Source organism: Prionailurus viverrinus, chromosome A1 (assembly GCF_022837055.1).
Source record: "Prionailurus viverrinus isolate Anna chromosome A1, UM_Priviv_1.0, whole genome shotgun sequence".
Taxonomy (NCBI): domain Eukaryota; kingdom Metazoa; phylum Chordata; class Mammalia; order Carnivora; family Felidae; genus Prionailurus; species Prionailurus viverrinus.
In genome coordinates this window covers 170,776,743-170,803,970 of record NC_062561.1, presented here as the reverse complement: position 1 = coordinate 170,803,970, position 27,228 = coordinate 170,776,743, and the positions used below count along the sequence as shown (strand labels likewise).

At 38.3% G+C, this 27,228-nt stretch overlaps 1 protein-coding gene across 2 annotated transcripts in view; it reads right to left on the bottom strand.

The window, feature by feature from the left end:
• The window catches only part of MAN2A1 (mannosidase alpha class 2A member 1), a 168,894-nt gene that overhangs the window by 11,044 nt on the left and 130,622 nt on the right, over positions 1-27,228 (bottom strand). For both annotated transcript variants that reach the window (XM_047862940.1, XM_047862948.1), the window contains 4 exons: positions 18,914-19,047; positions 15,724-15,865; positions 12,844-12,977; positions 6,014-6,208 (listed from right to left, as the gene is read on the bottom strand). In XM_047862940.1, the coding sequence (XP_047718896.1) occupies positions 6,014-6,208; positions 12,844-12,977; positions 15,724-15,865; positions 18,914-19,047 (605 nt within the window). The remainder of the gene's footprint in view (positions 1-6,013; positions 6,209-12,843; positions 12,978-15,723; positions 15,866-18,913; positions 19,048-27,228) is intronic.

The following is a 27,228-nucleotide window of genomic DNA, read 5'->3' as shown; positions in this document are numbered from 1 at the left end:
TAAAGAACCCTGACCCCTGATCTGTCACCCTTCCCCTCCCCGGCCCCTGGTGAGAGTCTCCCAGCATCCTCTCTACCAAGACTCCCTTCTCTGTTAATCAATAGGCTTTCCTGACAGCATGGTTTTCCTGTTTGGTGCATTTCAGTGATGTTCCTGTTCTCCAGTTTTCAAGCCTTTAGAGAATCTTCTTTTTAATATCTCAAGCTTTTGATAGTACAAGAAAAGGAGGTTGATAAAGAGAAGGGAGCTGGACGATGAACCTACAGAATGAGAAGGCTAACAGCTACACTCCCAGACAACATTCCCAGACAGGAGTGCGCTGGGGTGCTCAGCATGCTGGGAGGCAGGGTTTTAATAGATGTTTGCTCCTATCTTCACAACTCCAAATATATGACACATAGTTTTTTCCAAAAGCATATATCAAGTATAAAAGCAAGATATACTTTTATAAAAACATAAATTCATCTACCAATAAAGACCAATTCCTGAAAAACTGGACTTTGAGGAACAGACTTGCTGACTCTTAAATAAAAGTCAAACACTACCCTCTGAGGCCCTGTGCAGCACCCAGATTCAGCAAACCTGGATGTGGGTCCTAATTCTGATATTTACTGCTGGGTAATTTTATCTTAGCTATATAATTTCTTATTTATTTATTCTTAGAGAGAGAGAGAGAGAGAGAGAGAGAGAGAGAGAGAGAGAGAACGCATGCACAAGAGACAGAATCCATGCTCTATGCAGAGCCTGATGTGGAGCTCAATCCCACGAACTGTGAGATCATGATCTGAGCTGAAATCAAGGGTCAGATGCTTAACTGACTGATCCACCCAGGCACCCCTAATCTCTAATTCTTACTTTCCCCAATTTAGTAAATGGAGATAATAGCAAGGTCTAGACACATGAGGAGAGTTTTTAAAAATTAGTAATTCCTAAGTTCTCCACACCAGACCTACAGAGTCAGAATCTTAGAGATGGGGAAACCTGTAAAAATCTCTATTTGAAAATCTCCCTGGTACGATCTGCATACAATGACAATAACCACCTGGGTGGATTAGCACATCTCTAGACCCTACCTTGCCTCTCTCACCATTGCATGAGCCCATAATCATTTTCTCAATGAGAAGTCAAGAAGACCAAGTGAGGTGTAGAATTTAAGGAAACTTCAGACAGTGGTCTGGGGAATGGGCAAGTAGGGACATCCTCTATCACACTGCCAATGAGGAAGTTAGGCAGGCAAAAAGGTGTGACTCCATCACATCAAGGTGGTTCTCAGACCCATTTCTCATGGAAATACTGTGAAGTGGTAGGTAGGAAAATGCTTACTTAGATACTAGACCTCTGGTCTTGCTTGGAACCCAATGGCTATGCTGACATTACTTCAATGGGAAAAATGCTGTGCTATCTCTAAAGGAACAATTCATTATCATATGCTGGGAGTTGCCAGAACACAAAAACAGGAACACAATAGAAAATGTTGAGGTCTGGCTTATGGATTTCTTCACGGAGTCATTTTTGTCTTCTTTTAGTGTAACCATGGAATTACACTTGATACATTTTAAGCACCAAGCATTCATTGAATCAGTATCTGCATCAGGCTTCTTTCAAAGATTATTTTCCTATTATTAGAGCTTAGGGGACAGACAGCAACTCTTTAAAGAAGTGATTTTGAATGGACAAATCAATCCCCTAGGATTACTAGTATGATTTTATGTCTGTCTATCTATCTATCTATCTATCTATCTATCTATCTATCTATCTATCTATCTTGAGCATGAGCTGGGGAGGGACAGAGAGAAAGGGAGAGAAAGAATCCCAACCAGGCTCCACACCGTCAGCACAGAGCTTGACATGGGACTTGAACTCATGACCCATGAGATCAAGACCTGAGCTGAAATCAATAGTTGGATGCTTAACTGACTGAGCCACCCAGGCACCCCACGAGTAAGTTTTTAAACAACTGCTAGAAATATGTGCTAAGAATCAAAGACCAACACAGGAACTGGCACCAAGTGATATGATAATGCAAAGCAGACCTAAGTACTTAGTTCTGATCATGTGCCAGCATAGTAGTTATAGTTAAACATGAGCATTTCAGTGTTTATTCTTCCTGGTCAAATTGTTAAATTGCTTTCTATTTCCTCTGCTAAAACCCTACCTTGCACCTGAGCTGGCAAGTACGGTAAGCATCATCAGGGTAATAATGTATGTTTACAAAACACTTCTGTTTTCAAAGGGCTTTCACAGCATTATTTTATCTGTTTCTCACAACAGACCTCAAGCAGGCATATCTCACATCGTTCTCATTTTATAAAGGGTAGCTGAGTCAGCACTCAGCCAGCAATCCAGGAAAGGTGGTGGTCCACCTGTCCACAGGTGAGAAGATCAAGGGAAGCTAGGTGGATACAGTGAGTGGAGGCCAGACCCTAGAAGGTCTGAATGCTCAAGGGTCTGAACCAAATGGGTAGCAATGGAATTTTTCATCTGGGAAGTGATGAGGTTTGTATGACAGGAAGATAGGCAATAAACAGGAAGAATGAAAGGAGCAGGTAACCATAAAAAAGAAATGATCTGGAAAACAAGTGACAGCCCCGCACTGGAGAGGATTAAACCTTCCTCCTACTGACTGCAGTCAGCTGGAACCGCTTCCAGGAAACAATCATGGAAAGGGTCATCTGGAAACAGGCTAAGGAACAGTGGTCACCATGTGCCCCAGAAGTCCTCAGGCTTAGGTTGCTCTACCATCCTCTACCATCCATACCTAGATGTGGCAACCTGAGGCTCAGGGGCTTTGTTACCGCCCCCCCCCCCCCCCCCCATTCTATCCATTCATTCCCTTTAGCACATGAACTGACAGGTAAACTCAGGAAGGCTACCATCTCTGGTGTGTCCTTTCCGTGACTTAAAAAGTAGACCCACAAGAGACTGTAGCAGAACACTAGAAAGAACACTCATTTAAGATCTGCTCAATCAGCAAATTGTTACTGAGCCCTTACTATGTGCAGGCACTCTTTTAGGCAATAAGATGCAGCAAGGAATTAAAGAAAAGGTCAGCTCACGTGGAGCTTCTATTTTCACCACATCATCTGCCTTCAGGCCTCCATACTTTCTCTTAACTCTTCCAGGACCACTCTACCCCCAGAAATCTGCACGAGTCTCTTATTCTCTAACTTCCTGCACATTTTTACTCCATCATCATCTTTTCTGCAAGGTCCTCTGCCAACCACACTCTGCAAACTTGCATCATCATCTAGAATTGCCTTTCCCTTCTCTGTTTTCCTCCTTAACATGTATTACCATCTAATACGTTACGTCTCTCTTAGTTTATCTTCTTTATTTTTCTCCTCCCACCAGAATCCACACTCCAGAAAGGCAGGGGTTATTTTCCATTTTGCTCATGATTGTATGCCTTTAGCTGTAACTGGCACATAGCAGGCCAGGCATGAAGTACATCCTGCAGGTTTGCTCTCATGATCAGACAAGCCTTTGACATACAGAGATACACACGCAGGCCTCTTGCATTCACTTGTATTCATTATTATAAGTCATATGTGTATTCCTACAGAGTTAGGCGTAAGTACCTTATCTTGGTCATACAATTTAAAAAGCCCTAAGTGTCCAAATTCGCAGGCATTTATCCTTACTTTACTTGGTTTGCTTTAGTTCTTTGTTCTTAAACTAAACGTTTTTCTCTTCTTATGTTGTCTTCAAACATGAACACTCTCTCCTTTTCATACTCTGGCCATATATTTCCTACGGAATCCCTGAACACTTACTATTTCCAGCTAGGCATATGCCAGCTCACAATATCAAAACAGCTCTCCAAAAGATAAAGATGATGTCAAACGTCTAATTTTTTATTCATATGTAATCTCTGACTTTAAAAGTAGGCATACATGCCCATAAAAGCAGTCTGAATTAAAATTCCATATCTAATAAAACCTTCCCTGGTTCTTCCTCTAGTGTGTCTTTAGATGTCTCTGAATAGTTGGGTTTCTCAACGCAAGGTCTGAGTTGCAGTGATTTTAAGGAGAAAGATCTGAATGTACAAGGCCTCTGATACAAAAATAATTAAATGTTACGCTTCGTATTTCTCTAACTCCTCAGAACAGTGCCCAACAAGGAGAAACAAATGGAAAATACCAGTAGAGCTGATCTTAAGGCCTAGTTCTCCCACCCACAAATAAGTGACTTCAGGTCAGCTTTTGTTCTCTTATCTAGAAAAAGAAAATATTCCCTGACCTTCTCATCCACAGAACTTTTCTGGGAATAATGTAAATTAGTAGTTGAAGACACTCTAAACTATAGATCAAGTGTCAAATGAAAGGTGTAATGATTTTGCCTAAAGGTAAAGGCCTCTTAACAGTTTCCTGACGCACAGTAAAAACTCACAGTATAGCTGACCCTTGAGTGCAGGGGGTTGGGGATGCAGATACCCCACAGGGTCAAAAATTCGCATGATTTTGACTCCCTCAAAATGGAACTACTAATAGCCTACTGTTGACTGGAAGACTTACTGACAACATAAATGGTTGATTAACACATATTTTGTATGTTATATATATTATACACTGTATTCTTAAAATAAAGTAAGGTGGAGAAAAGTAAATGTTATTAGGAAAGTCACAAGGGGGTGCCCGGGTGGCTCAGTCAGTTAAGTGTCCTACTCTTGGTGTTGGCTCAGATCATGATTTCACGTTTTATAAGTCTGAGCCCTGTGTCAGGCTCTGCACTGGCAGCACAGAGCCTGCTTGAGATCGTTTTTCTCCCTCTCTCTGCCCCTTCCCTGCTTGTGCTCTCTCTCTCTCAAAAGAAATAAAAAAATAAACTTTAAAAAAGAAACACAGGGGCGCCTGGGTGGCGCAGTCAGTTGAGCGTCCGACTTCAGCCAGGTCACGATCTCGCGGTCCGTGAGTTCGAGCCCCGCGTCGGGCTCTGAGCTGATGGCTCAGAGCCTGGAGCCTGTTTCCGATTCTGTGTCTCCCTCTCTCTCTGCCCCTCCCCCGTTCATATTCTGTCTCTCTCTGTCCCAAAAATAAATAAACGTTGAAAAAAAAAATTTTAAAAAAGAAACACATAAAGAAGAGGAAATACATTCAGTACTGTACTGTATTTATCGAAAAAATTTGCATAAGTGGACCAGTCCAGTTGAAACTTATGTTGTTCAAGGGTCAGTTGTAATTAAAAAATTTTTTTTGAAATATAATCCCGACTTCATTAAAAAATATATATATATGCACAGAAAAATGCTTAGAGAGGATAATGTAGTAGCTTAACATGAAGTTTAAAAATAAAAGGAAATTTTATAATAAATCTCAATTGTGATCAAAATATTATTTATGATTTTTATATATTTCCTTCCCATATATCCACATGCACTTAGATTTTATGGTTTTTAAAGAAATTTTTTTAATGTTTATTTTTGAGAGAGAGAGAGAAAGAGTGCGTGAGTGCGGGGGAGGGGCAGAAAGAGAAAGAGAGAGAGAGAGAGAGAGAGAGAGAGAGAGAGAGTGAGTGAGTCACAGAATCTGAAGCAGGCTTCAAGCTCTGAGCTGTCAGCACAGAACCTGTTGTGAGGCTGGAACTCACAAACTGCGATATCATGACCTGAGCCGAAGTCAGATGCTTAACTGAGTCACCCAGGCACTCCTGTTTTATGTTTTTAAGTTCAATAATTAAAAAAAATTTTTTTTGTATTAGAAAATTAATTTTTACATTACCCATACTTAAATAAATTTACTCTTCATGGCTTCTTGAATTTTACTTTTTTTTTTTTTTTTTAATTTAAATCCAAGTTAGTTAACACGTAGTGTAATATTGGTTTTGGGAGTACAATTTAGTGATTCATCACTTACGTATAACACCCAGTGCTCATGCCAACAAGTGCCCTCCTTAGTGCCCATCAGTCATTTAGCCCATCCCCCACCCCAGCTGTATTTTTTTTTCTGCTTCCCATCCCATTATATCAAATATATTACAAAATCGTAATTCTTTATAGATATATCTTGGGATGTACCTTTGACTGTATTGTCCTCAGATTAACGAGATGAATGTCACAAGGCAAAGATGACACTAACGGAGAGAATTCACCTAGCAGCTGAAGGGTTGGCATGGGGATCTTTTCTATCATTGTAAAGACAGGATGATTCAGGAAAGAAGAAGTTATGTGGCTAACAAGGGATGGGTAACTGACAGAGTTCTTTTCTTCTTCCTATCAAGAAAAAACAAAAATGTGTAAGTGATATATATTTGCAGTTTTTGTAATATTAACTAAATTACCCAACAGGGTTTAAGTCGAAAAGAAATATAAACATATATACTCTGATTTTATTATATTTTGTAAATAACAGTCTCAGACAACACACAGATTGCCAATTTCAGTTCTAAGCAATATAAGAAAATGAACAGTGTCCATTTAAACCATGTTTAGAAATAGCTTTTTCCCATTGCTTTAAGCACTAAAAATCCTGAAAATAATTTTTGCCATTTTAGTACAGCGTAAGACTTTTTACGGAAACTCTTTTTCAACTTACCACAAAATTCTTTTGTGGGGAAAAGGTTCTACTTACATAAATGGGTTAGAAAAAGGCTTAGGGCTGAAAGCTGCCACTACGGGGCAAAAGCGCCTGAGGTTAGCTAGCAAGATATTGTAATGGGATCACGAGTAACTTATTATATCACCTGCAGGAAATTGCTTTCCATCTGATGCCAATGTACTATTGTACTTTGATCACAACTCCACTTGTCCCTCAGACCTTTTGCTTCCTGCACACACAAGTTAATGATTACTGTCTGTTTTCTTCACATTCCTCATGTGTGTAAGATCTTGTTTTCTTAATGTTCACCACGCAGGTAGTATCTTGAGAGTTCAATACATATGGAGACAAAACCCCTGTTTGGGGCTCTTATCTCCTCCCGGACATTAGCCTCTCTTGTATTCAATTCTGCGTCCTCTCTCTTGCTGGACAAAAGAGAACTCCAGACTCATAGTCTGTGACATTCTTTAAGTAGATAGGTTGGGATATTCATACATCTCGCATATCATCAAATGTTATCTCTTCTCCCTCAGGTTTTACCCCACATATTCTCATGATTTCTTTTTTTTTTTTCTTTAAATTTATTTGTTTTGAGAGAGAGAGGGAGAGAGAGCAGGGGAAAGGCAGAAAGAGAGGAGAGAGAGAATCCCAAGCAAGCTCTGTACTGTCAGCACAGAGCCCGACATGGAGCTCAATCTCACAGACTGTGAGATCATGACCTGAGCCAAAACCAAGAGTTGGATGCTTAATTGACTGAGCCACCCAAGTGCCTCCATCATGGTTTCATTTAAAAAAAAAAAAATGACATCATGTGTTGATCCAAAGGTGTGCTCTATAAATGTGACCCAATGACAGGATTTTTTTGAAGAAATTCTCAATATGAATAAGGATTTTAAACAACACAGGTAGTAGTATATCTAGATCATCTGTTAAATTTGGTAAATCAATGCCACTTACTTCACTGTACTTTATTCTCCAAACAGAAAGTGTTATATATGTTATGGAATAGTTATTATATACCTACCTAGTACACAATTATTCAGTATAACTTAAAAGTAATTTAGTCACTGCTATGGAATATACTTCCAGACAAGTGGTTCAGCATGTTCAAACATTAAATAAGTCTGCCAGGGCTGGGGATATGCATATGGTAGATGACACACCCAATTAATTAAATCAGTGACTAAGTGGAACCTTAACTAATTATGCCTAAGGTATAAAAGCAGACGTAGAAAAGCACTAAGAAGAGAAAATAATTTATACAGAAAGGTTTTTTAATCAACAGTGACATTTGGAACAAATTTAATTTTGTATCTTCTTTTTTTAAATGTCCATTTCACTGATATCTTCTGATTTTGCACTCTTTTTGCAATACAGGGCTCAAATAAAAGGCTTGGCTACTTATCTGTGAGAAAAGATAGGATTTATAGAGGATACAGAGCTTAAAATTCAGAATGTCAGATTAGCAGAGGGTTAGCAAAGAGTGACAAGCATCTTGCCAGCAGCGAACTGTAGATGTCATTATAATTCAGACTATGGAGAGAGCGAAAAAAAAATTAAAGGCAGCAGAGGGACACTGCAATATTAAGATACTGACAAAAAATATTAGATCTAAAAGAGTTGTAAAAAAAAGTACCCATTCCACACTTTTTTTTTAAAGAAAGATTAAACAAAGCATATATAGCAATATTCTCCAACAATACTGAAATTTAATGCATGTTACTGAATATTGAGGGAAGAGTTTCAATAAGAAACTTTACATGTATTCCAAGATCAAAGGACTTCATAATCTAGGTCAGGATTGCTGACAAAATCACTTTTCAGTAATAAAAGATAAAAGATTCCAAAAGAAAAGAAGACACCTGCCTTATCAGAATTGGAAGGCATTAAGTCCATTCTAGGTCAAGAAACATTCAGAAAAAGCTCTCTGGCTTTGTTCTATGCTCTTGGAGGAATTCCTGGACACTTCAGTGAATAGGTGGGACACTTCTTGATGGATCACCTATACCCTACAAACAGTAATGTGCATATATACCATTCTTCCCAACCCAAACCAGTTCTCCTGACCTTCAGTGCTCCCCCAAATTGACCACACATAAGAATGGCTTGAGGAGCTTTAAACTTAGATCTCTGGGCCTTAATACAAACCTACTAAATCAGAATGTCTGGGAGTGGGCCCTGGGAAGCCGAAGCTTAACAGCTCCCCGAAGTGAATCTCAAATCTCAGTCAGTCACATGTAGCTCTGTGGACATGTGCTGGAAACCATCACCCCCGATATCTTCCCAACCTTGTGGAAGAAAGACAGCTCCTTTTGGAATCAAAAGTATAAGTCTCACCCTTTAACTTTTTCTGGATTAAGAAAATGATTCAGAATCAGAAACATGTGAATGAAAAGTCTTGTCAAAGGAAACAATGTCATGAACGTAAGTACCTCAAGAGTTCAAGAACTAAGCCACTTATTGTCCTAAGTGAGACAAGGAATATAAGTTTATGGTAGAGTGTGGGTCGGGGCTGGGAGAGCACCACCAATAAACAAAACTGCTGGAAGCTGGCCAGGCAGGGTGGGACCAAGTGTCCTGGAAGGCTCCATCATTCATGTACTTTCCTAATATTTTTACAATAACAAGGGGCTCAACAAGATATTTAATTGTTGAATTATCAGTTCTTGATTAATCTCCTGGAAAGGTAATCTTTTAATGTGATCTTTATGATAAACCCAAAGCTTATAAAACATGTTTGCTAGAGGAAAATTTATGTGTTTGTTTAAGCTGTAAATGAATTCCCCAGCCTTGTAGTCACTAATATACTACTATAAACATCATTTGGTTTCTTGTTGGTTGGAAGGCTTCAAGCTGTTCAAGTCTAGCTTTCTCCTTGCAGCCTGTGTGAAATTAAAAATAGTTTCTGGCACATTCTCATCCAAACTGTATCAAGTTGAGATCTCCATTGGGTTCCGGCCCTTATTTCCTAAGTCAGAATTTCTTGCTAGGCTCTGTGGTGCCCTTCATTAAGTCTGCTTAAGTAATCTGATCCCTAATCATCAAAGGTTCCCATTCATCTACATCAGAACTTCCTAATAAATAAGTTATTTAAGATAATAAGAGATGATATTTTGAGTCACTTTTGCTTATTCAGTATGACCTGATTCATGGTGGGACCTTGATAAATGTGTACTGAACTTAATCTATTAAAAGCAAATGAAACATAAATAAATGAGAGAAAAATACAGTAGGGGAAAGGATGGGGTAAAAAGAGAAAAAAATAATGAAGGAAAATTATACTGAATCATGAGTTTTAGAAATAAATATCATTCAATGCAGAGGTGAAGCCTGGTGATGTGTGGGCTAAATTTGCCTATATAGATAGTTTTGGTAGGTCCGCACAACATTAAGAAGTTGTTTGTTTTGGGGCCAACTCTCAAAAAAAGAAAAAAATCCAGGACATTTCACATTAAAGTTGTCAACAAAAGTAACAAAAACTCACAAAAACAGGTGACTTTTTTTTTTTTTAACCCAAAACACTGGAAATCCAAGTCACACTAGGCCCCTACATTCCCTCAAGTGGGACTGAGTTGTAGCTCCTCAGTGGGATATGACCTCATAGTCATCAAAGACCTATGGTCACCTAACTTCAGTGATTCCTGGTTCAATGCCCCTCTTTACTTAGCAGTCATCAGCAGGAAGGGACAGGGAGTAGGCATCAAAGAAACAAATCCTAAAGGGTCAATGCCAAAGAGACAATTCCCATTTACCACTTCTGTTGACCCTTGAGTGTCATAGCCATGGACGACAGTCAGCCTCACATAGCCAGAGCAACCCATCGGGCATCTGTATATCTTAATAGCGATTATCATTCCAGTCCTTGTTCTCAAGGCCTCTCCACAGAACCCTCAAAAACAGGACTCACTTCCATTCAGTCATCCAGATTACTCCCAGGAGGCTCTGGCAGGCTCAAGACTTTCCACTAAAATGCTCTCCTGTACAGAAGAGTGTCTCCTTACCATGGTTTCTATCATTGTTATTTTAAAGATTAGAGTCTGAGTTGAAAATAAAAACACTTTCTAGAAAGTTTAAGTTATATGAGATGGAACATTTCTTTTTTTAAATTTTTTTTTTTCAACGTTTATTTATTTTTGGGACAGAGAGAGACAGAGCATGAACGGGGGAGGGTCAGAGAGAGAGGGAGACACAGAATCAGAAACACGCTCCAGGCTCTGAGCCATCAGCCCAGAGCCCGACGCGGGGCTCGAACTCACGACCCTGCGAGATCGTGACCTGGCTGAAGTCGGATGCTCAACCGACTGCGCCACCCAGGCGCCCCAAGAGATGGAACATTTCTTAATCAAATGTCTTTTTAGTCAACTTCACTAGAAATTAAAATGTATTTTCTCTTCTCTAGTTCATTTTTTATTTAAAAGAAACTATTGATTTAAGTCCAAGAATGTATAGTTGAGCAAAAGGAAAATTTAACCAACACAGGATTATAAAAACATTGGATCAAATTTCAATTACTATCCAAGGAGTTTTGAATGGGAATAAACAAATTATTTCACTTCTAAATGAAAGCTTTATAGATCTGACATGAAAATTCTTATTGCCATAGTTAACAGAAGTTTTGCAAATCAGTGTCTATATAGAGAGAAAAAAACCATAAAAGCCAGAAACATTTTCAGGAGGAGAAAAAGACAGTAGCTGCCAGCACTCAGACAATGATTTTCCTATGCAGTTTTAGACCTAAAATTAAGCCATCTTGTCAGTAATTGATTTAAACCATGAGTCCCAAGAACTGGTATAAATCTTGACATCTAAAAATGGATATTAAAATCTTTTTCCTAAAAGATTCTACATACTGGAAGAATTCTTTGCTTTAATGAGCTGTTGCCATTTCATTCAATCAACTAGTGTTGTATTTATAGAATATGTACCACAGGCAAGAAGGCCCTGTGGGGCACATGAAAAGAAGTAGACAAGTCCCTAGAATCTAGCAGGGGGAGAGAACATGCATAGTATGACAAGGCAGTAAACAGTGGTTGGGACAGATGCAGTGGCACAGTGTGCAATTCTAGCTCGCTCATTTATGTATTTGTGTATTCATTCCTGCACCAAATAGTGACCGCTTCCTCTGCTAGGGACAATCCTAGAAGCAGAGGGAGAGAGCCCCTACTCTCAGGGAAGTTATGGTCCAAAAGAGGAGAAGGACAATGATAAAATAATCACACATGTGCATGGAGGACAGCTGAATAGTCTGAGAAAGCACTGAAGAAGGTGATCTGGCCTGGTCCAGCAGAAGCAGTTGACCAAGAGAACTTTGATCTCAACTACTACGAAGAGTTCCCTGGGCAGAGAATGAAATCACAAGTGGAAAGGTGCTGTAGGCACAGGGTGCATGGGGATTACTTAGGATCGAAAGAAAACCAGTGGGTTCAGAGTAGAAATAGTGAGAGTCATGCTAGATGAAGCTGCGGGAACAGGCAGGGCCCACATCGTGATAGGCTCTTCATGCTACGGTAAGGATTTTGGCTTTTATAATGACAGCACTGAGAAGACATCAGCAGGGTTAAGCAGGGGGAAAGGGTGGGAGTAGATGGCTGATATCTAGAACAGAGAGCACTGTTAAATGGCTTTTCCTTCTGTGAAGTCCATGCGGTCATCTGCTGAAAAGAGTAGAAAAGATTTGAAATGGTCAGTGAAGAAACAAGGAGAGCAGAATAAGAAAAAAAGGGCCATGGAGACGGCCAAATGAGGTGGGATATCAGTATGTATGGAGGACCGTGATGATGACTTCTATGTCACCTTGAAGAAGCATACTATCATATTGGTTCATGTCCAACTGAGCTTTAGCTAGATTATTTAATGGAATGCTGGGGTTTTGTTCTGAGCATGAAAACTGAACAAGACGAACAAGTAAATCAATTTTCAACCGATGAGTCTAAGACTAGAATAGGTACACTAGGTTTTAAATAAATTTTACGAATCAAACTTAATCTCCTAAGTATACAACCACATTCTATCTTTAAATTCAACTCTTTCTTTCAAAATAATTTCATAAAATTTCATCCAAACTGATTCCTTAACATAATTCTCTATCTACATAATAAGCAAAAATAAAAGAAAAAGACGACCTAAATGCAAATCTCACAGGATATGTGTAACTGAAGTTCTCTTTCTTGTCAGTAGAGACTAAGTCTATTACAAAGATATCTCAAAACTAGAAACCATAAATCATAAAACAGTGGAAAGTCAAAATTTCAAATTTTGGATGGCAAAGAACAATCAACATCAGAACATGTGAGTTATTTTTTTTTCTTACCACATTCACAACACTTCTTTTTTCCAGTAGTATTCGAAATAAATTAGCTGTAATCTTGTTATCATGGACACCTTGTTCAAGGCCACGATTATCATCTTGCATGAGTCTTCGATCCATGATAACTTCAATCTGACCTAACAAACAAACAAAAAAAACAAACAAACTGGCCAGGGTTATTAAATACAAACATCCACTGAGGATCACATAAGTATAGGCATGGTCCGACTTAAGTCGAGGAGACCGATCTCTACAACCCACAGTACCAAGGGCTTTCTCTCAAAGCAGCTAGTATAAATACAAAAAAATAGGATTGTATTTCTGTTCTTCATTAATGTCTAGTAAAATGTGAAAAGAAATTTAAAAATCAGACAGATTAAAATTCAAGTGAAATTTAAAAAGAATTAATCTGAAGAGTAAATTATGGCCTCTAAAATTTTTTTTTTTTTAATTTTTTTTTTCAACGTTTATTTATTTTTGGGACAGAGAGAGACAGAGCATGGACGGGGGAGGGGCAGAGAGAGAGGGAGACACAGAATCAGAAACAGGCTCCAGGCTCTGAGCCATCAGCCCAGAGCCTGACGCGGGGCTCGAACTCACGGACCGCGAGATCGTGACCTGGCTGAAGTCGGACGCTTAACCGACTGCGCCACCCAGGCGCCCCTGGCCTCTAAAATTTTTAACGGCAGCATTTGGAATTTAAAAAATGTTTATGAGGTTCACAGAAAATATATATCCATAGAGAATATTAAGACAAATACAGATGCATAGAATCTAAAAAGAATTTGAATACAATTTAACTTACTTGATAAGGTGGCAATTCTCTGAAGAAATGCCAGAATTTGGAGACACCCACCATGTACCCCCTCCTTCCCTCCCTGGTATTATGTTAGTGGCATCAACTGTCCTCCCTCCTCTAGCTCAATAAGGGGTCTTATTTGGTTCCTTCATTTGCTGTGAAATAATCCCACATCTCCTCTAGTTTAAGTTGTAAGATAATAGTTAGGTTATGAGTTGACAAACTAATATATAAATCAATCAACCAATCAATCAAACCAAACCAAAACAACCCAAAAAGCTACCCAGAGCCATATTCATATGTTTATACTAAAAGAGCCCTAGTCATATACACTTAAAAAAAAAAATATATATATATATTCATCCATCCACTCATTCGTATTTGTTACAGTATTAAATGACTGTTCAGCATAAAAGAGCAATATGTAAGCTATTTTAAAAACTATTATTCTGACCTAGTCAAACCAACTCTGTTTAGTTTCTTTCTTCTGAGTTTAGGTATCTAGTACATAAAACTGCCAGTGATGGTTAGAATTCTCGTCATTACTACCTCCATATGTATTGTAGGACACAATGATTTAGAACTTGCTCCTCAGGCAATGGGGCTATCTAGGGTTTGACCATTTCATACCCAAATTAGTACATCAATCTTTTGGCAATTTCTCTCTTCTCCCTGTCTCCAAATGTTAGTCTACACAGTATGTGGCACTTAGTAAATCTCCTGGACTGTTCTCAAATTGTTTTTATGTATGCAGGCATTCAAACCCCAGGGTGCTGGGGGTCTCTAGCAGGAGCAGAGGAGCCTTATCTCTCAGCTCGTCTTTATCAGGAAAGTGGGATAACAATTTAGTCCATGACTGTTCCAGTCCTAATGTCTAGTTCCCTACTGAAGGGCCCAACTTTGAGAACTTAAGGCAAGGTTTAAAATGGGTGGTTCAAGAGTCACAGCTGGCAAAAAGATGTTTTATATTTTGATTTTTAAACAAGCTAAGTCAACATTTACAGATTGGACAGCTTCACATAAAATCCCAGACTTCTGGGTTGCTCAAACACAGAAAAAATTGGCAACAAGGGGCCCCATTCCCCATGGAGATGATGGCCTGCCACCGAGCAGCGGCTGCCCCACTGTGCACGGAGAATGGTGGGCTCCAGTTTGCTGAAGCCCCACCGCTCCCCACTACATCCCTGATGGGAGGCCATTATTATTTTTATAAAGGTAGTAATGTCTTTATGGCATAATCTCATGATTCTGTGTAATGAAAGCCACAAAGAAAAATTAGAAGTAGTATGTTTTTGTGTGTGCATGGACATACAGAATGTATGCATATGCCTAATATAAAAAGTGGGTTTGTGACACAGGGTACACCAGGCACCTTCACTCCTTTATTATCTGCCTGGCTCCTAAGACATTTGTCTTAGCAAGTCTTAGTATGTAAGGAAGAGCAACTGACTACATGTAAAGGATAATTAAAAATATGTATTATAAGGGATATCAGCCTTCCAACAGAAGGTTTTATAAAAATTAATCTGTGTCTACTATTTTTTCTTTCCATCTTGTCTCTTTTACAGAATCCTTAAAGTTGTATCTGTCACTTCTTCATCCCCATATCTGTATCATTACAACTCCCTTTCTTTCTTCTTTCAGGTGGTAGTGCCCTAGAAGGATGTGATTCAGGGAATGACCTAGGTATGGACTATAACCTCCTGCTTTGGGCACTTAGGCTAACTTGGGAATTTCTAACTCTTCTCCCTGCCTCCTTTCCTCCTTAACTTCTGGAGTCTGAGTTTCCACAGCCATTCAATTATGACAATGACAGAGCCTTGTGCAAACAACGAGCTATCAGGAGAGATAAACTATCTTTAAGAAACAATGGTTTCATGGAGTTTCAAGTCCCTCATTCTTCATCAGAAGATTAAGGATATACATTACGTTATTTTCACAAAACCCAAAATTAACTAATATTCTTGTTCTCAAGAGAAGGTGGCTGGTGTCTGAAGATAATAATTAATACATATGACCAACAGAAAAATTATACACTTGGAACTGAAAAAAAAAGAGCAAAAAAGAACCCAAACAATACGCACCACTTTTCAAACTTGAAACCCCTAAAGACTGAGCGGAAAGTAAGGTCAAGCGATGCTTGGCATCCTGGATATAGGCCATTGTTGTCATTGGGTAGACATTTGCTTGAAGAGGTAATTTGCTCATTGTCATTCTAGGCTGAATCTATAAGACCAAACAGTTCACTTTAAAAAAAAGAAATCAAGTGATATTTACATATGTGATTTAAAAAATTAGTACTGACTATGGATGAGTTTTCTTCCAAAGAGAAAAAAGTATAGCTTCCTTTCTTGTTCAAAGACAGAACTAAATTGAAAATTAAAACATTCTTCAAAACAATATTAAAAAAAGAAAATCACAAGGATCTTAGAAAACAACCCTAAAGTGAGAAAGGTAGAACTTATCCTGGTTTTAAAAATAGGCATTCCTATTTAAATTCATAATAAAAATCTTTAACAAAAGTCTTCTAGCTTTCCAGTATTTGCATAAAACAAATTATAAAGGTATTAAGTATTCATTTCTCATCTAAATCTAACATACCGCTTTGGTAATGAATGCTAAGCATAATAGCTCTCTATCCCCTTTCAAGAAATATCTCTTAAAATTCTTGAATCAGTTTTAATAAATACCACAGATCCCCTCATCACATCCTCTAACATATTACATTAAAATAATCAAATTCATATTTATATTTAAAAACTATTCAGTGCTTACTCTTCCTGTTTCGTTTCAACGTAGACAGTTCTAAATTTCAATTTTTCTTGGTCTAGTATCTGAATGCATGAAATACATTATTTTATTTTTTGACTGAAAATGCACTAAGCCGGGTGGGGTCAAGGAGACTCACTCAAACCACACAGGGACTCAGTTATCAAATGTATCTTATTCATACCATAAAAATGACATCTCTACTGTTAAACTCACGAAAGTCTGACATGACAATCGAGAAAAAAAGAAGTACAAAGTTAACATAATAGTTAACACATACTGAGTGCCAATTAACACCAGGCACACTACTGGGTATCTCACAAATAAGATCTCTAATCTTTACAGAAACCCTGTAGTGTGTCCTTCACTTACTGGTTGTACTGAATGGTGTCCCCACAAACCCATGTCCATCCAGAACCTGGGAATGTAATTTTATTTTGCAATGAGATCTCTACAGATATAATCAAGTTATCTTGGATTAGGGTCGGCTCTAATCCAATGACTGGCGTCCTTCGAAGAGGGAAATTGGGACACACAGGGACACATACAGAGATACAAAGAGAACATCATAGCTACTCTGTGACAGCAGAGGCAGAGATTGGAGGGATGTGTCTATAAACCAATGGTGCCCAGGATGGCCTGACGCCACCAGAAGCTAGAATAGTCAAGGAGGCATACTTCCCCAGAGCCTTTGGAGGGAGTGTGGCCCTAAGGACACCTTGACTTTGGACTTGTGGTGTCTAGTACTGTGAGAGAGTAAATTCCTGTTGTTTTAATCCACCCAATTTGTGGTCGTCTGTATCACAGGCCTAGGAAATTAATACACTTGTAGAGAAACAACTGTAAAAGTTGGAGGAAAAAAAAAAAGGATAGCTTGAAAGAATTCTCCATTTCTCCTGTGTAATCCTGATCTTCACATTCAAATTAACTTGTATTCTCATAAAAAGGACATTTAATCTGTCAGAACTCTGGGGCTGTCACTCTCACTCCCTACCTGTGGGTCTAGATTTCTAGTTTTGCCCAAGTACAATTCTATCTGAGGCCTAAAAAATGTTTTTTTTTTTTTTTTGAAGTCTGTTTTTTTAATAGGCCTATTTTAAAAGCAGAAATATTTAGGTTATAAATTTAGAAATAATATTTTCCCATGTATTCAAATGCTTGATCCTTGAAAAGAAAATTCACATTTTTATTCACTTGTACTATTTTTTTTTTCATTCATGTAGACACCCACACATACAAATAATTGCTTCTGTAAGATTTTAAGAAAAGAGTTTCTTTTGTATACAAGGAAAATGAATCACCATAAAGTCGGGGATTCGTTTGAAAACCAAACAGCTGTGGTGGAATTAACATGTAAATTCAAAGTGTATAATGTAATTTTTATGCTTTGAAAAAGGTTTAAATTTAACCTTTGCAGGAAATTGTAGAAGAGAAAATTATCACAATCCCTTTCACTCATTCCAGTTGAAAATCAGACAAAGTAAAAGCATTTGTTGTGAAATTATTTCTATTCATAGCCAGAAATTTCTAAAACGCTAATGTCTCGAAAACATGCTAATGTTTTTAATAGTATTATTTCAAAGATACGTTGTCACACACATACACTCTGAATACAGAAATTTAGGTAACAATCAAAAGAGCCCAATTAAATTAGAGAGCTGACAATCTGAAAAGATTTTTAGTCAATTTTCTCATTACTATTTCAAACTATTTTGTGAACATTTCGATTAAATACATACCTACTCACATTTCTCAATGGATACATGTTTGTATTTGTGTGTCCATGTACACATATGCGTGTGTATTAAGGTGAACATATATACATTATTGATAAAAAGAGGGGAAGAGTTCTCATGAAATTTAAAAGAGCTCATTAATACATTATACATTTAAAAGTATATATGTATTTGGTGTGCCTGTATGGCTCAGTTGGTTAAGTGTCTGACTGTTGATTTTGACTCGGGTCATGATCTCACGGTTCATGAGTTTGAGCCCCGCGTCAGGCTCAGTGCTGACAGTGTGAAGCCTATTTGGGATTCTTTCTCTCCCTGCCACTCTCTCTCTCCTCTCTCTTGAAATAAATAAATAAACCTAAATTTTTTTTTAAAGTATATATGTAATAAGTTAAATATGCACAGACCATTTCCTTATGAGGGAAAAAATACACACTTCTTCAACCCCTGATTATGCTTCCTTTCTATTAGACAAATTTATATACATTTTGGCATCAAGGGAATTAACATGCAAATGGTCACCAAATCTTCCTTTGAGAAAATACACCCTTCCAATCAGATGTTCTACAAACCAATCCCTCAAATATTTGTTTTAACTTTGGAAATCTGATTGAATAAGGAACCTAGAGTACCTGTTAAAATTCAGTTTTATTTTGAAAATAATTTTTAAACTTAAGCATTTTTGAAGTACCCAAAATCAACTGGCCTATTATCATATATAAAAGTTACACACTAACATAGCCATTACTTACAGATTTTAAAGGAAAATTACCTGGTATCCATTCAGGTCAGTATAAAATCTGTTTTGGCTGTTGATGCTAGAAGAAATTCTCATTGCAATCTCACGGTTATGTTCTTTTCGGATGTCCACAATATTGGAAACTTCCACAGACTGTCCATCTATTCCTAAATTTAAAAGAATATGTACCTTAATAGAAGTTTATTGCTCCACTTCTCTTTTAAAAAAAAAAAAACAAACATTTTTAAGTTATACTTTGAGAAAGAGACAGAGACAGAGAGAGACAGAGAGACAGAGACAGAGAGAGTCAGCAAGGGTGAGGAAGAGAGAAAGGGAAAGAAACAGAACCCCAAGCAGGCTCTATGTTGTCAGCGTAGAGCCCAACACAGGGCTCAAACTCACAAAATGTGAGATTATGACCTGAGTCAAAGTCAAGAGGTAGATGTTTAACCAACTGAGTCACCAAGGTACCCTAATTGCTCTGCTTTTCTTATATATGCTGTATAGAACTCCTTGCAAAGTTACACACTTTTTCCTCTTTTCTGTTCTTATTATCTTTACCATCTTTCATGCTAAATGTGTTGCCATTCACCTTTCCCCACCTCCCCCGCCTCTTTTTTTTTTTTTTTTTTAATTGTCAGATGGTAGAAAACAATCACTCCGGGGCACATGTTAACTCAACAGAAGGACGAAGAGGCTGGGATGAGATAAATGCAGATGAAACGTAACATGCAAATGATTCTCCAAAGAGTTCTGCAGGGGAAAGAGGACATTAAACGAGTAAAGGTCAGCTCTGCTACAGGCCAGTCCACCTGTCATCTGCACTGCCATTCCCCAACAGAGCCATGCAAGCCTTTTTCTTCACCATTCACCTTACACACTGGAAATTAGAAGCAGAAATTTACACTCTGTTGGTTCAAGAGACAGTCTATTATTGCCCATGATCTATAATCTAGGAAAAGAGACAAGAGATCCAAGGAGATGATTTATGGCTGAAAGTGATATTACCATATTAGTATTTGTGGAGTATAATCTGGAGAGCTCCCCAGAAGTTAAATCAATTTTAATTGAGTTTGGTATCTCTTAGGACCCCTTGTTATGGAGTGATTCATTTTGCCCTTTGCTATATAAAGCAGAGGACAGCTTGAAAAAGTCCCAGATGTATCAAGCATTTATTTTCTTGGATAAGCCTAAACTGTTCACTAATTTCTATCTGTCATGCTACCCTAACTATACCTACTTGCCCTTAGTGAAGCACTGGGTCTATTTTAGAGATGGAGAGGTGAGTTACAAAGAGATCCAACACTCTTCATACAGACTATGTAGAGGAGATACAGGATCTTCTAAGAAAGACAGCTATCAGGAAAGCAAGCAATCAAAAGAAGAAGGGTTGGTCCTATCCTATTTCATACAGTGTAAGGTTTTTAAGGTTCCAAGAATCCTGGACATTTACCTGCAGTTTTAATTATTCCCCACCACTGCCTACTCCTCACACACAATCTCCCATGGTGTGCTAATAACCAGTACACTCTTTAAACAAAGAGGGCTGTGTAAGGAGAAATGGCGCACAGAAGAAGGGAGCAAGGAGGACTTTTGCTGGGAGCCAAGAAGAATCCCCCGGGCTCAGTGAAGGTACAAGCAAACAGTTAAAGAAAGGAAGTTTGAATCTGTGGGATTTGTGGAAAAGAATGTAAATGCAGGCAGCCCAGGCACTAAAGGTTTATGTGAGAAGTACACTGGAAATTGGAAAACGTAAATAATAATACAGTGACAATACTGAATGGGCTGAAGTGCCCCCACACCCTGCCCCCATCAACAGAATTTTCAGAATTCTCATAGAAGTTCTTTTCTGGTAGATGTCACTCTTGCAACTCAACGACCTCAGTCACAGATGCTTTCAGCTCCTTACTCCGTTCATAAGGCTGTGATGAACAGTAGGACCTCCATGAGTGAGGGAAGGAGGTAGCCTTTTCCCCTTCTGCCATAGTCTGAACCACTAACCTCTTCCCAGTTAGAAAGATACACATATCTTTCCTTCCAAGAATTATGAGAAGAACCTGCCAATATAGCTGGCTGATCCAAACAGCTTCACTAGTATCGGGAAGTTAAAAGAAAAAAAAAATCACATACATTGATGATACAACTTCTCTGAAGTAGGAAATGCATTACTTTATTCTTAAGCCCAAGCGGGGCTCAAGCCATGAATTGTGAGGTCATGATATGAGCCGAAATCAAGAGTCAGATGCCTAACTGACTGAGCCACCCAGATGCCCCGGAAATGTATTACTTTCTAAGCAAACTTTCCTTTTAGTAGGTTTACATTAAAGAACATTTTTCAAAACCAGTGAAGTGTACATGGAATTTTAACAGATAAGCTTCTACAAATGAACCAAAGATGGCCAAAACACACAATGCAACACTAGGGATGAAGTCCCCCATGCGGCATTGGGGAGAACACCAAAGGACAAGTAAACTCTAATCTACTGGAAGCACTCGTAGGGTTTTCAGCATTGTGTTATGCTTTCTCCTCTGTAGACTGATATTCTCTCAGGGGTCAACAGACTACATGAAATGAAAGAAAATCTTAACAAAGAAGAGTGTCATTAATTTCAAGTCATTTATCTCTGGAAAACATATACAAAAAACATGCTTAAAGAAAAAAAAATTAATAATTTCATATTACCTCTAGCAATAATAAATTATTTCTGTTGAGAAAATCATCTTTCTCAAGCTCAGTATTATGCTCAGATCCTGTTGTGGCAACAACTGCTTAAAGATCCTTTAAAAGGAGCCTCGATGTCCATTCACACTTCAGCAAGACATTAATTTAAATTCTGCACCAGGACAGAATAAGATCAAACTTAATATACTTATTATGAATAAACCAAATAAATTTTGTAATGGTAATAAAAGCAAGGAGGTATCCCTGAGTTACCAATGAGAATGTATTACTTTTTAAAGAAGAATCTGTGTGAGAGAGATAACTTATCCTATCCTGTGTCGAGAGCTCCCTAAGGTGTGCAATTCCCAAAGAAGCTCACGGGATTGAGGGGAAAACTCTCTGGAAGGCACAGGTATAAACCCAGTGGTTTCAGTGGTCTGCACAATCTTTGCAGTATGTGGCAGCAAAAGGTACTTTTACCAAAGTGGTTCCACCTGCGCATGAATGGCCAGGAATTTCTAAGCCCCTCTGGGTTTTCTTCAATCCTGGGAATGAAAACAGCCCCTATTTAACAAGGGTAGTCCAAAGGGGTGGGGCTGGGGGATGCCATTCCCAGGTTTTGACAAAAAGAAGGAAGTACCTCCTTGCTGCTAACACCTTACACTCTGCCCCCTGGAAAGAGAGAATGGAGACTGTTTATCTTTCTTAACACAGGTAATGCCAGGTAAGAATAGAGCAAGTTGGGGCACCTGGTTGGCTCAGTTTGTTAAGCATCCTGCTTAGGCTCAGGTCATGATCTCATGGTTTGAGTTCGAGCCCAGCGTCAGACTCACTGCTGTCAGCGCAGAGCCCACTTTGGATCCTCTGTCTCCCTCACTCTTTGCCCCTCCCCACACTTATGTGCACATACATGCTCTTTCTCTCTCTCAAAAACAATAAACAAACAAAAAGAATAGAGCAAGTCCACGGGCGGAAAGCTGTAGCAGAGAAGCCGAAAGAGTCTTTCAGGACCCTGAAGTTTTTTTTCCTTTTTTCCCCTCCCTAGTGCCTGTGACCTTCTTATAGATTGTTTTACACACCATCTTTGCATTCCAGGTGTTAACGACATCTTGGGAATGTAGTAGATGCAGAATCACCATTAAATAGAATTTGTTAAGATGTGATAGGCAGTCCCTCATCATGTAGAAATCAGCTGACATAAGAGGAAAGCAAACTATGCCATGGACAGAGTTTAGCCAGAAAGATAAGGGAATAAGTACTTTAATTTTGAGCAAACCCATGCATGTTACAATGTAAACTCCTGAAGCACAGAGACTATGTCTTCTTTATCTTTATGCTCCCAGGTACATAGTAAGTGTTGCTGAGTGAAGGATAACAGCCATGTGCAAGAACCAGCCAACAATGACCGAATGCTTACTATGTACCATATACTTTGCATGTGATAACTCATTCAATCCTGACCCTAAGCCTACTTGGAAATTCCTTGCTCCCGATCACAAGGTGGACAGAAGTGGCACTAAGCCTCTCAGCCACCATGTCTCACTGGCAAACTCACCACTGGACAAAGTTGAAGTTGCTTTGGGACCAGATTAGAGCAGCTTTGCTCTGACTCTAAGTAGAAAGAAGACCTCCAGATTATTTTTTAAGAAGGGGAGAGGGTACTGACCTGGGATCTGATATCCTGCAAGTGCCACCTGAGTAAAATAAATTAGTAACAGAATAATTAATACAAATAAAATAAAAAATAATGAAAATAGGGTGACAGGCTTGCCAGAATATAAAACTTCTTCAAAACCATCTAAAATCTTTTGTTAAATGTCATAGTCACTTTAGAGGCCAATAAAGTAACACATATGAATTAAAGACACTATGATCTCACTTATCTACCTAAGATAACACTAACGACAAGCCCAAGTGCATTCACTGTGCACTGCTGCCAATGGCAAAATCCTCGGAAAATACGCTGTACGTTCATCAACAGGCAAATGAACAACAAAACCGGAACAATCATGTTAGGGAATGCTCTGTAGCAAACGGAAACAATGAGGTGGCTCTCTGCCCTAGTATAGAAAGATCTGATGCAGAAAGTGAATGCTGCACTTGTACACTGCGATGAACTTCATGCTAAGAACAGACACAGTATTATCTTTCTACAGATGGGCAAATGTATGTGTGTGTGCTTGTATGCATGCATATGAGAGAGAGAGACAGAGAGCGTGTGCGCATGCACAGGTATCTGGATTACCTCTCTTGAGTAGAGGATATGGGCCACACAAGATTCCAGAAATATTTCACCTGATACACTATAATGTGTGAAATTTTTGTGAAAAGAGTACGCGTATACATTACTTGTATACATAGAATTTTAAGCATTTTTATTTGTTTTAAATGTTTATTTATTTTTGAGAGACACATATAAAATAAAAATAATACAAAATAATAGAGATAGAGGACAAGCAGAGGAGGGGCAGAGAAAGAGGGAGATACAGAATCCAAAGCAGGTTGCAGGCTCCAAGCCAGCACAGAGCAAGACTTGGGGCTTGAACTCATGAACTATGAGATCATGACCCGAGCCAAAATCAGACGCTTAACCGACTAAGTCACCCAGGTGCCCCTTAAGCATTTTTAAAAGATGATTATTTTCTAAGAAGGGAGGGAAAAAGATGAAACTGAGTAGGCAAGGGGTCAAAGTAGGGAGGCATCACCTTTTGATTTTGTTGCTAAGCACCAGTCTTAACAAAACTGAGAAGGGTACTCCTTCCTGTGTGGATAGAAACACTGAAAGGCACCTCTGACACATCCTTTGTGGGTGAAAGAGGTAGAAGGAAATGTCGCAGGGGTGGGGAGTGGAGGGGGTAAGTGACTGAGAAATGCAGATGGTGAGCCTGGGGCCATGGCACCAGCAGCTGATGGCCTTTGGAGAATTCTAGGCCTAATTGTCTCACACAGTTTCCTCTCTTCACCATCAGATCAGTACAAAACCTATCTGGACAGGTGAAATTAACGTTGACCTGCAAAACGCCAGAGTTAGTCCAATCCTCTCCACCAACCCAATCACCTTATTCTAGCAGTTTTGAAATGGAAAGTGTACCTTTCCAAGGCGTATACCTTAGAAATCGGACATCACTCACCATACTCCGGTGGTTATAGGAGTGGAAAGGAGCAGCCTGGGAGAAAGGGCAAAACAGAACCTGTCTCACACTTGGCAAGAATTCGGTATCTTCTTAGTGATGCTGAATGTGTGATTAGAACAAGTCCTTACAACAAGATGGAATAATAATGACCCACACCCATCTAAGAAAATGAAAAGTAAAGATGAGAACCCAGGAGAGGTATTTAACTGAATTTGACATAGATATGAAATCATACAAAGTAAATCCTCAAAAAATGCATCTAAGTTTCAAAGAAGGTCTTTAGTGAGTATCCTTAAAATATAGGTTCTTGGGCACAAATGCAACCTTGTTATCAAATTGCTGCCCTCATTCCTTTTTCTTGAATCCGTGTCTGAGCAGAGGGGGTGACTGAGTTGTCACTTCATAGCCGAAGTAGGACAATGGTAACAATAATGACAGCTAACAAAAAAAGCTGCCATGAAAAACCAGGGCGTATTTCCCCTCCAATTTTGGGATTATTTAGTATCTTTTTTGCTATATTTAAATCATCAAAAATATAAAAATACCTTTCCCATTATGTATTTACTTTTGTGACATTGTTTTTGTGAACTTATCCAACTTAACCAGGAGCTGACACTCATGGTTATTAACACACACTGCTTAGTTCAAAACATAAACTTTAATGACAAGTCTTGCAACAATGATAAATTCAGTAGGTCAATATGGAGATGCTGTTTTCTAAAAAGTAAATATTATCATTTTTAAAAACCGTACTCACATTTGAAAGTACCAAGAATAAAAATGGTAATAACTCCCACAACTGGATGACCTTTTTCTCCATGTTGACTTATTCAACTTACCAGCTATTGTGAGATCTAATTTATCCTCTGAGGTACTTGCTGATTTCCAGGTCTGTAAATGTTCACATTGATTATTTCTCCACAAGTGAAAATTTTAACATCTGCTTTCATGAATATAAATTTGAGTAAATTCCATTCCAAGTCTTGAATTTAAGAAAATGGTGATGCACTACTTTGTTTTATTTCTAAAGCACTATATAAATAACTACTACTACTACTTATTGATCAACTTATTATGCGCTTGGCACTAGTCTACATATTTTATGCTTTTCATTGCAGAAATTCTCACAATGACACAAAAGTAAATGTATAACAGGAAAGGTATATAGCATTTTGATTCCATGGATTGCAAATTTTGGTTAAAAATGACACCAATTAACTACAATATATTTGAAGACCTAATGACAGAAAGAATACACAATAAAACTGGAAGCTTTTTTTTTTTTCCCCTAACACACACTGATTTTAAGAAATGACATTTTTTTTTTTTTTTGAAGCTCTGTCTTGGAGGGAACACAACATCTACATCAGTAACATTTTTTAAAATCCCAAACAGGCAAGCTCTAACTAAAGCCCTTCCATAGGAGGTGAATAAAACAGCTCACAACACTGAAGCTTTCCTATTCCGTTCCCCATGATCCACACTTGGCCTGGTCTAGGACAAGTGAGGGAAGAATGCTGGAATAATCACAATGATCCGTTTGAATATCCTCCACACTGACAGCCACTCTGAACTTGCCTACTTCCTGTTCTCCTCGACTTGCTCCTTTCCAAGGCTCCATTAGTCAGGAAGCCTAGATTCTGTACACTCTCATTTCTCAAGCTGATCTTGCCGTTGAGGCAAGAGGTTCTTCCTTGTTTTTGTTTTTGTCTTTAAAACTACATTTTCACCATCCCTTCTCCCAACTTACCAAAAAAGAAGCAATAGCATAGCTCTCATTCACCCTAACTCTAGTGGGCACTGGACAGAGACAGCGTGAAATACTGGTGTCTGGTTGAACTTCGATGGCTGAGTAACAAATATTTTTCCAAAACATGTGACTTTCAATTGTTTGCTTTCAACAAAATTGAAGGGGTATCTAATCAAGTTGCCAGGCAGATCATTAAAAATAATCAACTGAAACTTATGTTTGACATAGACCACTCTGTGATTTATGGAATCTAACTCATAAAGAGTTCAAAGGACTGAATGGCATTCCTATAATAAGATTCCTTCTATTGCCACCTACTTATTTATGGTAGTAACATCATTCCTTTGCCCTACACTTATAAAAATAAAAATTAGTAAAAAAATCGATGCTGAAACCTATCTCATTCTGGCAATACGTAACATTCACCAATGGACACATGAATATATGGGGATACAAAATGTATAATTTATCTCACTGAAAGGCTTCCATTAAAGTTCATGAAATAAATGACAAAATTGGTAATATATAGAGATTGTTTCTGATCAACTGTATACTATTAATAATTTTTAAAACTCAATGCACATCATATTTAATACTTTTAGAATAACAGAAATTTTAAATTTAAATATATAGACACATATATACATACATATTTCTTTTGTAAGAGTAATGAAAGGTTAATCAATAACAAGACTCAAGCATAAGAATATTACTTTAAGCTAAATTTCTGTGAGGAAGTAGAATAGAAATATGAGTTCAAGGAGAAAATAAGGATGTGAAATTTGACTTTAAAAGATGGTCT